Source organism: Scyliorhinus canicula, chromosome 5 (genome assembly GCF_902713615.1).
Source record: "Scyliorhinus canicula chromosome 5, sScyCan1.1, whole genome shotgun sequence".
Lineage (NCBI taxonomy): Eukaryota > Metazoa > Chordata > Chondrichthyes > Carcharhiniformes > Scyliorhinidae > Scyliorhinus > Scyliorhinus canicula.
Genome location: NC_052150.1, coordinates 221,492,558 through 221,504,709, shown reverse-complemented (window position 1 = coordinate 221,504,709; position 12,152 = coordinate 221,492,558). Strand labels below are relative to the sequence as shown.

Here is a 12,152-nt window from a genome sequence, read left to right as displayed (position 1 = left end):
CCTGGCTTCAAATTGAACTACTTCATTTTCCAAACAAAGCAAAATTCCAGCATATTATGGTCACTCGTCCCTAAAGGGTTCTGTTACAAGAATTAGCCCCTTAGCATGACACAATACTAGATCCAGAATAGCCTCTTCTCTAGTTGGGTCCTCAACCTACTGCTCTAGAAAACCATCCACAACACTCTCTAAAACCCCCCCACCCCCACCGCCGTGAGGGCAGTCTAAATGCAGATTGAAGTTACCCACGATTATTGTATTGCCCATGCTACTCGCTTCTCTCATCTCCTGATTAATACCATGTCCCACACCACCACTACTGTTTGGTGGTCTATAAACAACTCCTTCCGATGTTTGCTGCATCTGGTCATTTATTAGCTCCACCCAAACAGATTTGACATTTTTTTTTTTTCCAATCGTACCCGTACTAATTAATGTACTGATCATATCCCTTATTACCAGCTCAACACCACCTCCTTTTCCTCCTAAATGTAAGAACAAAACAGCACAGGAATAGGCCCTTCGGCCCTCCAAGCTCGTACCAAACTTGGCCAAAACCCTCAGCGCTTCCATGTGCCGTACCCCTCTATACCCATTCTGTCCATGTGTTTGTCAAGGTGCCTTTTGAATGCCGTTAATGTATCTGCTTCCACAGCCTCACCGGACAACACGTTCCAGGCACTCACCACCCTCTGCGCAAAAAAACTGCCTCGCACATCCGTTATTTGACTTTATTCCACATTATAAGCTTGGCTGATGCTTGCCTTCATTTTTCCTACTTTTCAATTTCACTTTCTACTTTTCTACTTCCTGATACCAACTTTATTTCCTTCCATTTTGAGTTACCCTTCGGGGCCTTTCCCTCCCACCCACCCCCCCACCCCGCAAAGCAAGTTGGTTTAAACTCTCCCCAACAGCACTAACAAATCTCACTGCCAGGATATTTGCCCCTGCCCGGTTAATAACCCTTCCAGTTTATACAGGACCCACCTGCCCCAGAATCAGTCCCAATGCCTCAGAAATGTTTTTTTGAAAATTAAATTTAGAGTACCCAATTATTTTTTTCCAATTGAGGGGCAATTTAGAGTGTGGCCAATCCACCTACCCTGCGCATCTTTGGGTTGTGGGGTGAAACCCACGCAGGTTCGTCGAGGGGAGATCATGTCTGACAAATCTGTTAGAGTTCTTTGAGGAGGTAACAAAGGAGAACCAGTGGACGTGATTTATTTAGATTTCCAGAAGACCTTTTGCAAGGTGCCGCATAGGAGACTGTTAAATAAATTAAGAGCCCATGGTGTTAAGGATACGATATTGGCATGGATAGAGGATTGGCTGACTGGCAGAAGGCAGAGAGTGGGGATAAAGGGGTCTTTTTCAGGATGGCAGCCGGTGGCTAGTGGTGTGCCTCAGGGGTCTGTGCTGGGACCAAAACCTCCGCAATATACATTAATGATCTGGAAGACGGTACTGAAGGCACTGTTGCTACGTTTGCAGATGATACAAAGATCTGTAGAGGGACAGGTAGTATTGAGGAAGCAACCAGGCTGCAGAAGGATTTGGATAGGCTGGGAGAGTGGGCAATGAAGTGGTAAATGAAATACAATGTGGAAAAGTGTGAGGTTATGACTTTGGAAGGAGAAATGGAGGCATAGATTATTTTCTAAATGGGGAAATGCTAAGGCAATCAGAAGCACAAATGGACTTGGGAGTCATTGTTCAAGATTCCCTGAAGGTTAACGCGCAGGTTCAGTCGGCAGTTAAAAAGGCAAATGCAATGTTACCATTCATGTCAAGAGGGCTAGAATACGGCTCCAGGGTCCCAGGTTCAATTCCGGCTTAGGTCACTGTCTGTGCTGAGTCTGCACATCCTCCCCGTGTGTGCGTGGGTTTCCTCCGGGTGCTCCGGTTTCCTCCCACAGTCCAAAGATGTGCGGGTTAGGTGGATTGGACATGATAAATTGCCCGTAGTATCCAAAATTGCCCTTAGTGTTGGGTGGGGTTACTGGGTTATGGGGATAGGGTGGAGGTGTTAACCTTGGGTAGGGTGCTCTTTCCAGGAGCCGGTGCAGACGCGATGGGCCGGATGGCCTCCTTCTGCACTGTAAATTCTATTACATCTATGAATACAAGACCAGGGATGTACTTCTGAGGCTGTCTAAGGCTCTGGTCAGACCCCACACTCTGGTTTCCTCCCACAGGTCCCGAAAGACGTGCTGTTAGGTGAATTGGACATTCTGAATTCTCCCTCTGTGTACTGAACAGGTGCTGAAATGTGGCAACTAGGGGCTTTTCACTGTAACTTCATTGCAGTGTTAATGTAAGCCTACTTGTGACAAAAAAGATTATTATTATGGGGTCTGACCAGAGCCTTAGACAGCCTCAGAAGTACATCCCTGCTCTTATATTCTAGCCCTCTCGACATGAATGCTAACATTGCATTTGCCTTCCTGCTGATCCCTATATCGTTGGTACCAGCGTGGACCACGGCCATTGGCTGTTTACCCTGCCCCAGAAGGATATCTGCAGCCACTCCGTTTTGACCTTGGCGTCAGGGAAGCAACACACCGCTCTGGAGTCACGTTTGTTGCCGGGGGAACGCCTGCCAGTCCCCCGACTATGGAATCGTCAATCCCTATTAACCTCATACCCCTCCTATCCAGCTGAGTAACCTGTGATGCCAGAGACTTAGCTCTGGCTGCACTACCCCGAGGAACCATCACCCTCACCGGTAACCAAAGGCAACATAAAAATAAAACATAAAATAAAGGATACAATTCTAAATGTGGTTCAGGAGGCAGCGGGACCCGGGTTGGGGGGGGGGATGTGCAGGAAGGCAGTGGGACAGTTTGAAAGTCATTGATAAAGCATTCAAGGTCCTGGAATTTATAAATAAAGGTAAAGAGAACAAAGTCTACGGTGAATCTTTTAAAAACTCTCGTTTGGATTCAGCTGCAGCATTTGTTTTATTCACGAGACATGGGCTTCGCTGGCTAGGCCAGCATTCATTGCCCCTCCCAGCTCTAGCACCATTTTAGGACCGATGTGAAGACCTTAGAGACGACTGCAGACAAGATTCACGAGAATGGTTCCAGGGATGAGCAACTTCCTCACAGGAACTGTGACGACTGGAAGACTTTAGGAATATCGGATTCTAAAGTATTGGGCAATTTAACAGTTAAAAGCCTGCGGTTAGAGTGTGTTTGACTGCAATGGTCATGTTTTTTTAATAATTCTGTTTTGTAGGCCCTGGGTTGTTTTTTTAAGCAGCCCTGAGGTGAGATTGACAAAATAATGTGTTTTTCAGTCCAGGCTAATGGACTGTGGTTTGACTGGGGCTGTCCCTGTGGAGTTAAAGTGCTTAGCAGCCTGCAGCGAGCATTTGTTTTTCAGCTTGGGGAAATTCCTGGATTGGAGCCAAGGAAGGCAGAGACACATTTTGAGAAGCTGTGGACAGAGGCAGTTGTGGAGAAACTTTGGAGAGAGGAGTTGCATTCGGATCTGCCTGACGCGGAGTCCACAATTCTCCCATACAGATTGAGATCTGTATGTCTATTTTCTTATTGTTTAATGGGAAATTGAGTAGTAGTGTTTAAGGTGTAAATTGTACGTTGTTCTTTTTGGGTTTGAAGTTGCCAGAGTTTAATATTATATTCATAATAAAGTTTTGTTCTAAAAACATCAAACCCCTATTTCTTCATGCAATTACTCCTGGAGCGAATCATTCTTTCCACTCAGTCTTTTAAATATAAACTAAAATATTGAGGGTTCGGCCCAGTATCATAGCCACTGTTGGGGTCTGGTCTGGGATTGTAATAAAATACAGTGAAGAAGCTGGGACTGTTCGCCTGGAGAAGGTTGAGAGGGGAGAGGACATCGATTCAACGCAAATTACAAAAGAACCAATGGTGACATGAGGAATAACGCAGGGAGTGGTTAGGATCTGGAATGCACTGCCCCCCAGCGCGGTGAAGACAAATTGAATTGTGGCTTTCAAAAGGGAATCGGATAATTATCTGAAGATTAAAAAAAGTATGCAGGGGTATGAGGAAAAGACAGGGGTGTGGGACGAGCGGAGCACAGACATGACGGGCTGAATGGTCACCTCCTGTTCTGTAACCATCCCAAGCTCCTGCGCCTGCCCCTCTCTCAGGTGGGAATAAAATATCCCATGGCCATTACTTTTATTAAAAGAGGAAAAGGGGTGTTTGCGCATGTCGCCTGGACAATATTCCTTTCCACAGACAACATCAGAGAGCGGATGATTCAGTCATGATAACACAGTTGATTCCAGAGCCTGCTTTGTGCATTTCGTGCACGGAAGTCACGAAAGAAGTTTTTTTTAAGCTGACCTTGTACAGGGCCTATTTAAGGTAGCATTAATTCGGTGGCAGATCTAGGACTTTTCTTTTGTCAAATGACCTTGAGAGATAGAGTCTGATGGACTTATAGTCTCTGGAATTTAGAAGAATGGTATAGGATCTCATTGTCATACGCAACATTCTTAAGGGGCTCGACAAGCATATATATTGAGAGGGTGTTTTCCCAGGATTGGGAAACTGGAACACAAGGGAGGTCACAGTCTCAGGATATGCGGTCGGTCACTAATGACAGAGGAGAAATTTCTGCACTTGGGATTGTGAACTTTGGGAATTTCTCGCCCAGAGATCAGTCCTCGGGCGCATTTGAGACCGAGATCAGTAGATTTTTTGGGCAATAAGGGAATCGAGAAATATGGGAGCGTGCAAGGAACTGAAGATCAGCCATGATGAATGGTGGAGTAAGCTTGGAGCAGTCCTTTAGGTAACAGCTCCTCAAGCACAAATCTGGTGTTCTTGATTAATAAGGGGATCAGGGGTTACGGGGAGAAGGCAGGAGAATGGGGGATGGGAAACATGTCGGCCATGCTCGAATGGCAAAGTCAATGGGCTAATTCTGCTCCTATACCTTTTGGTCTTATGAAGGGTTGAATGGTATACACCAGCTACTATTTCTTGTGCTTGACTTACCCGTTTCCTGTGTCAGTTTATTGAACTTGTTTTCTACAAAGGATGACATCTCGTAGAAGACCTGTTTGTGCGCGGCGTCTTCAAACCCGTTGAAGTGGACACTCTTGCAGTAGATGACAAGGTCCGAGAGATCCTTGGCCAACTTTATCTTCCCGCCCTGGGGTAAACAGGCATTTAGCCACGAGAGTTAAAGGTGCAGGGTTTCACAAATATAGTTTCATCAGCCAATTCTGCGCTTGGCGAGGTGGGTGAATGGTATTCTGGCTGGCACCAAGTCAGGACCCGAGCCGGAATCCCATGCCCAACCCCACAGTTGGCAAGACCGCATGGCGCCCTACCACGACCCGAGATATCTCGGAGACATCCAAGATGCGATTTATTTATTTTTAACCTGAGTAGCAAGCCGGTGGGAACTTTCAATGGGGAACTGGGACAAATACTTGGAAAGGGATAATGTACAGGGTTCTGGAGATCGAGCAGGGGAGAGAGGGCTAAGGCATTAATTAGGTAGCCCGTTTAAAGGGCTGGCATGGGGAGGAGGGGCCAAACCACCACCGTCGGTGCTCCAAACGTCTATGACTCTTCTGTTTTGAAGTGAGATGATCGATGGGGAGACCCCAAGTCTTTAATTAAACCACAAGTCAGTGCAAGCTGGCAACAAGCAAGTCCAGGTTGATACGGGGGAACATTTCTGTATGCAATAACAGTACATTAGAACATAAGAACTAGGAGCAGGAGTAGGCCATCTGGACCCTCGAGCCTGCTCCGCCATTCAATGAGATCATGGCTGATCTTTTGTGGACTCAGCTCCACTTTCCGGCCCGAACACCATAACCCTTAATCCCTTTATTCTTCAAAAAACTATCTTTATCTTAAAAACATTTAACGAAGGAGCCTCAACTGCTTCACTGGGCAAGGAATTCCATAGATTCACAACTCTTTGGGTGAAGAAGTTCCTCCTAAACTCAGTCCTAAATCTACTTCCCCTTATTTTGAGGCTATGTCGCCTAGTTCTGCTGTCACCCGCCAGTGGAAACAACCTGCCCACATCTATCCTAGCTATTCCCTTCATAATTTTAAACGTTTCTATAAGATCCCCCCCCATATCCTTCTAAATTCCAACGAGTACAGTCCCAGTCTACTCAACCTCTCCTCATAATCCAATCCCTTCAGCTCTGGGATTAACCTAGTGAATCTCCTCTGCACACCCTCCAGCGCCAGTACGTCCTTTCTCAGGTAAGGAGACCAAAACTGAACACAATACTCCAGGTGTGGCCTCACTAACACCTTATACAATTGCAGCATAACCTCCCTAGTCTTTAACTTCATCCCTCTAGCAATGAAGGACAAAACTCCATTCGTCTTCTTAATCACCTGTTGCAACTGTCAACCAATTTTTTGCGACTCTGTATCTAACCCGGTGCTGTATCTGCCCGGGGAGTGTTTGCTGGGGACAGAGTGAAGTTCCCTCTGTACTTCAGCTCCAAACTCGGAGGGGCGTGCCTTAACTCTAGTGATGGCTGCAGGCCAAATGTTTGCATTGAGCAGCTTCTCGTGTCTCACTCACACCTGTGCCAATTCTCTCCCAATCCCGGAGCTCCTTCCCGTAATCCAGACAGATATTCCCATCCCTCTGCTCGTTTTCTCTTGTGAACTGTTATTACCATTGTATTAGATATAGCTCTGGGGGCAAAGGGATGTTGGGGTAGGGGTAGGATCAGGGTATTGAACTTGATTACCAGCCATGATCGTAATGAATGGCGGAGCAGGCTCAAAGGGCCGAATGGCCTCCTCCTCCTCTTCGTTTCTATGTAGCAGGAGTGAGGGAGTGAGCGAGGGATTTGTGAAGGAATGGAGTAAGAGTGAGGGTAATATGTGATGCAGAGGCCGAGGGATAGATGGATTGAGGGTTGGAAAGAGGGAGGGGGGGATGGAAGGAAAGGAAGATATAAAGAAGTGGGGAGGGAAGTAGGGATTACCCACCTTCACTTTTATTTCCTTTTTCTCATCGTCACTGTCCCCTTCAGCTGCCTCATCCTCATCAGACACCTCGTCGTTCTCGTCTGCCTCCTGGTTACCCTCGAGACGATTCAGCCTCTTTCCCTTCACCAGGATTTTCCCCTTCAGTTGCTGCGAATAATCCACCACATCAAGAAACAATTACTAAATATACAGAGGCATCGTTTATACTGAATTCCCCCCACAGTCCCCACATTTCCAAAATACGACGGTGGGCCCAGTCCTATCTCGAAAGGTTGCATTTGCTGCCAACGCCCCTCATGCGCAGTTGTGTGCTGGCGACAGGAACAGGATAACGGCCACCATATTTAGAGGGGCTGATGTGCGGCAGGGCGCGTGTATGGCCATCTCTGTTCCTGCCCGCATGATTGGTGGGGTTTTGCCTTGTCTTTAACACGCGCAGCAACCTACAATCCACTGACATTACTCTTAAAATATTCACCAAGCAGGCATCAGTGACCATATTGTGTTGGCAGGAGGCACCGTGATCTTTGAATGCTCCGACTCAAGGAGGTGGACAATCAGTCGTGTCCACCTGCACGTTACAGCTGGCCCACCTCACTTACCCCCCTCGGTGCTAATGACAATTCCTGCCTTGATAACACTCGGGGAACGACACCACAGGACCTTCTCAACTGTAGGCTTCAGGTACCCTGGGAAAAAGGGGCATCATAGCATTTCCAGTGCAGAAGGAGGCCATTCGGCCCATCGAGTCTGCACCGGCTCTTGGAAAGAGCACCCTACCCGAGGTCAACACCTCCACCCTATCCCATAACCCAGTAACCCCACCCAACACTAAGGGCAATTTTGGACACTAAGGGCAATTTAGCATGGCCAATCCACCCAACCCGCACATCTTTGGACTGTGGGAGGAAACCGGAGCACCCGGAGGAAACCCACGCACACACGGGGAGTATGTGCAGACTCCGCACAGACAGTGACCCAAGCCGGGAATCGAACCTGGGACCCTGGAGCGGTGAAGCAATTGTGCTAGCCACTATGCTACCGTGCTGCCCTCATGGACCAGAACCACTAGGCTGCCTCCTCACACACCACAGTTTTAATGCCTCCTTGTAAAGCTGAAGTGGAGTTATCCCAAGTGGAGCACCCCAAGGTGCTAAAGGCTTCTCACTATTTTGGTCCCGTCCCCAGTGTCTCACTGTTGCTTCACAGCGCCAGGGTCCCAGGTTCGATTCCCAGCTTGGGTCACTGTCTGTCCGGAGTCTGCACGTTCTCCCCGTGTCTGCGTGGGTTTCCTCCGGGTGCTCCAGTTTCCTCCCACAAGTCCCAAAGACGTGCTTGTTAGGTGAATTGGACATTCTGAATTCTCCCTCCGTGTACCCGAACAGGTGCCGGAATGTGGTGACTAGGGGATTTTCACAGTAACTTCATTGCAGTGTTAACGTAAGCCTACTTGTGACATTAATAAAGATAATGTTGATCATAATCATAGAAAGCCTACAGTGCAGACGGAGGCCATTTGGCCAATCGAGTCTGCACCAACCTTCCCAAAGCGCACTCTACCCATGTCCCCACCCTATCCCCGTAGCCCCATAACGTAACCTGCACATCCCTGGACACTGAGGGGCAATTTAGCATGGCCAATCCGCCTAACCCGCACATCTTTGGACTGAGGGAGGAAACCGGAGCACCCGGAGGAAACCCACGCAGACACGGGGAGAACGTGCAGACTCCGCCCAGACAGTCACCCAAGGCCGGAATTGAACCCGTGTCCCTGGCGCTGTGAGGCAGCAGTGCTAACCACTGTACCACCCTCGCTGTCAGAATTGGGTACCACATGGCTCCTGGCTCCATTTTCTCCTACCAAGCAGGAGGTGGAACTGCAAATCACTTGTAGCATTCCTACCAGCGACTGACTGTGATCAGCTCCCTCCACACAGGTTGGGTGGAAGTAATGATCTGCCAGTATGCTTCAAACGTACATTTATAACTGAATCACTGGGTGAGCGGATGGCTGAATTAAATTACTGCATCCGACAAAAATATAAACTTGTGTTGGACGAAACAAGCCCTCCTTGTACTCCAGTTAAGTGGGAGCTCATGATTGGTGGCATGACCTCTTCACACAGCAACAACCGCCCCCAGCTGCTAAATCGCTCCGTTCTCTTGCTGTGAAACACCCTCTTGTCTTCGTGAAAAGCTGTCGCCGGAAAGCACCTTGATTTGCGACCAGCAGAATCTTCCAAAAATTCTCCTGCCAACCAAACAAGGGGTGGCCGTCGGTGACACAATAAAGCTCATCAGACTGAGGCTTCGTCAAGTGATGCAGGCCTCGATTCAGCTCAGCATCTTCTGGGATCCTAACATGCGCTAAGCCCCCTTCGCCCCTCCCCCCTCTCCTCCTTTTCCCCGTAATCTCCTCCAGCCCCCGCCACCCTCTGGCCTCTCGCACGTTTCCCAATTTCTACCACCCCACAACTGGTCGACACGCCTTCCATCTCCATGGTCCCAAGATCTGGAATTCTCCATCTCATAGAATTTACAGTACAGGAGGCGGCCATTTGGCCCATCGAGTCTGCACCAGCCCTTGGAAAGAGCACCCTACCTACACCCACACCTCCACCCTATCTCCATAACTGGGGAGGGGCTGGTTTAGCTCACTGGGCTAAATCGCTGGCTTTTAAAGCAGACCAAGGCAGGCCAGCAGCATGGTTCAATTTCCGTACCAGCCTCCCCGAACAGGCGCCGGAATGTGGCGACTAGGGGCTTTTCACAGTAACTTCATTGAAGCCTACTCGTGACAATAAGCGATTTTCATTTCATTTTCAACCCAGTAACCCCATCTGAATCTTTTTGGACACAAAGGGCAATTTAGCATGGCCAATCCAGCTAACCTGCACATCTCTGGACTGTGGGAAGAAACCGGAGCACCCGGAGGAAACCCACGCACACACGGAGAGAACGTGCAGTCTCTGCATACATGCGTACAAGATGATCAGAGGATTAGATAAGATGGACAGTGAGAGCCTTTTTTCTCGGATGGTGATGTCTAGCACGAGGGGACATAGCTTTAAATTGAGGGGAGATAGATACAGGACAGATGTCAGAGGTAGGTTCTTTACTCAGAAAGTAGTAAGGGCGTGGAATCGAACCTGGGACTCTGGAGCTGTGAAGCAACTGTGCTAACCACTGTGCTGCCCGTATCTATGCCTCAACTGCCGGGAGTAGGCCATTCACCCCTTTAGCCTGTCCCGCCATTTGATGAGATCATGGCTGATCTGTGACCTAACTCCATATACCCGCTTCTGGCCCACATCCCTTATTATCTTTGCTTCACAAAAATCTACCTATCACAGATTTAAAATTAACTGTTCTAGTTTCAACTGCTGTTTATGGGAGCGAGTTCCAAACCTCTACCACCCTTTGAGTGAAGACGTTCTTCCTCGCATCTCTCCTCAATAATCTGGCCCTCATGTTTAGACCATGCCCCCTAGTTTTAGAATCTCCGACCAGTGGAAACAATTTATCTTTGTCAACCCTGCCTTTTCCTGCTAATATCTTGAATACTTCGATCGGATCATCCCATGACCTTCAAAATTCGAGCGAAAACAGGCCGAATTTGTGTAATCTCGCCACGTAACTTTATTTACTTATTTATTGGTTTGTGGCACGTTAGCACAGTGGGTGGCACTGTTGCTTCACAGCGCTAGGGTCCCCGGTTCGATTCCCCCCTTAGGTCACTGCCTGTGAGGAGTCTGCACCTCCTCCCCGTGTCTGCGTGGGTTTCCTCCGGGTGCTCCGGTTTCCTCCCACAAGTCCCGAAAGACGTGCTTGTTAGGTGAATTGGACATTCTGAATTCTCCCTCCGTGTACCCGGACAGGCGCCTGAATGTGGCGACTCGGGGTTTTTCCACAGTAACTTCATTGCAGTGTTAATGTAAGCCTACATGTGACAATAATAAAGAGGCACCATCGTGCTGCCCTTTCTCCACGTAACTTAACCTCTGCAAGTCCAGGTATCATTTTTATAAACCTATATTGCCCTCACTCCAAGGCCAAAATATCCTCCCTAAGGTGTGGTACCCAGAGCTGCTCACAGTGACTCCAAATGGGGTCCAACCCTAGTTTTGTAAAGTTGCTGCATAACCCCCGTGTCTTCATACTCCAATCCTCTAAATATAAAGGTTGGAATTCCATTAGCCTTTTTGATTATTTTCTGCACTTGTTCCTGGAATTTTAAGGATCTATGTCCCTGAATCCCCAAGTATCTTTGGACATCCCCTGTACCTAACCTCAGCGTTTAGAAAGCGCCGCTGCTCTACCCTGTTTTAGTCCAAATGGATAACCTCACGCTTGTTTACATTGAATTCCATCTGCCACAATTTTTCCAAATTCACCTCGTCTGCCAATATCTCCTTGCAATGTTATGCTATCATCTAGACTGTCTACAATGCCGCCTAACTTTGTACTGTATCATCAAAGACTCCTTAAAGCTGACCTCTTTTTGACCGTGATTTTGGTCATTTGACCAGGGCAGCACGGTAGCATTGCGGATAGCACAATCGCTTCACAGCTCCAGGGTCCCAGGTTCGATTCCCGGTTTGGGTCACTGTCTGTGCGGAGCCTGCACATCCTCCCAGTGTGTGCGTGGGTTTCCTCCGGGTGCTCCGGTTTCCTCCCACAGTCCAAAAGATGTGCAGGTTAGGTGGACTGGCCATGATAAATTGAACTTAGTGTCCAAAAATTGCCCTTAGTGTTGGGTGGGGTTACTGGGTTATGGGGATAGGGTGGAGATGTTGAGCTTGGGTAGGGTGCTCTTTCCAAGAGCCGGTGCAGACTCGATGGGCCGAATGGCTTCCTTCTGCACTGTAAATTCTATGACCTGAAATATCTCCTTATTGTCAGCTTCTGCCTGGTACCCGTCCTGTGAAACACTTTGGGGTATTTTGTTCTGTTAAAGGCACTATGTAAACACCAGTTGTCACGCTGTAATTCTTGCACAAGGCAAGTTCCACCCAAACCATGCTGAAGTATTTAATGAGCTTTGGTTTAGTTGCCCTCACTACAGCCGATCTAGGATCACATTCTTACAAGTCTGCCTGCAAGACTTGCTGGCGGAGAGTTACTGGAAGCTATTGGACTGCAAAGGTCTTCAAAACCAAATTC

At 48.2% G+C, this 12,152-nt stretch overlaps 1 protein-coding gene across 3 annotated transcripts in view; it reads right to left on the bottom strand.

Annotated features, from left to right (window-relative positions):
* plcd1a (phospholipase C, delta 1a) overlaps positions 1 to 12,152 on the bottom strand; it is a 178,731-nt gene that overhangs the window by 18,706 nt on the left and 147,873 nt on the right. For all 3 annotated transcript variants that reach the window (XM_038798567.1, XM_038798568.1, XM_038798566.1), the window contains 2 exons: positions 6,990 to 7,136; positions 5,007 to 5,163 (listed from right to left, as the gene is read on the bottom strand). In XM_038798567.1, the coding sequence (XP_038654495.1) occupies positions 5,007 to 5,163; positions 6,990 to 7,136 (304 nt within the window). The remainder of the gene's footprint in view (positions 1 to 5,006; positions 5,164 to 6,989; positions 7,137 to 12,152) is intronic.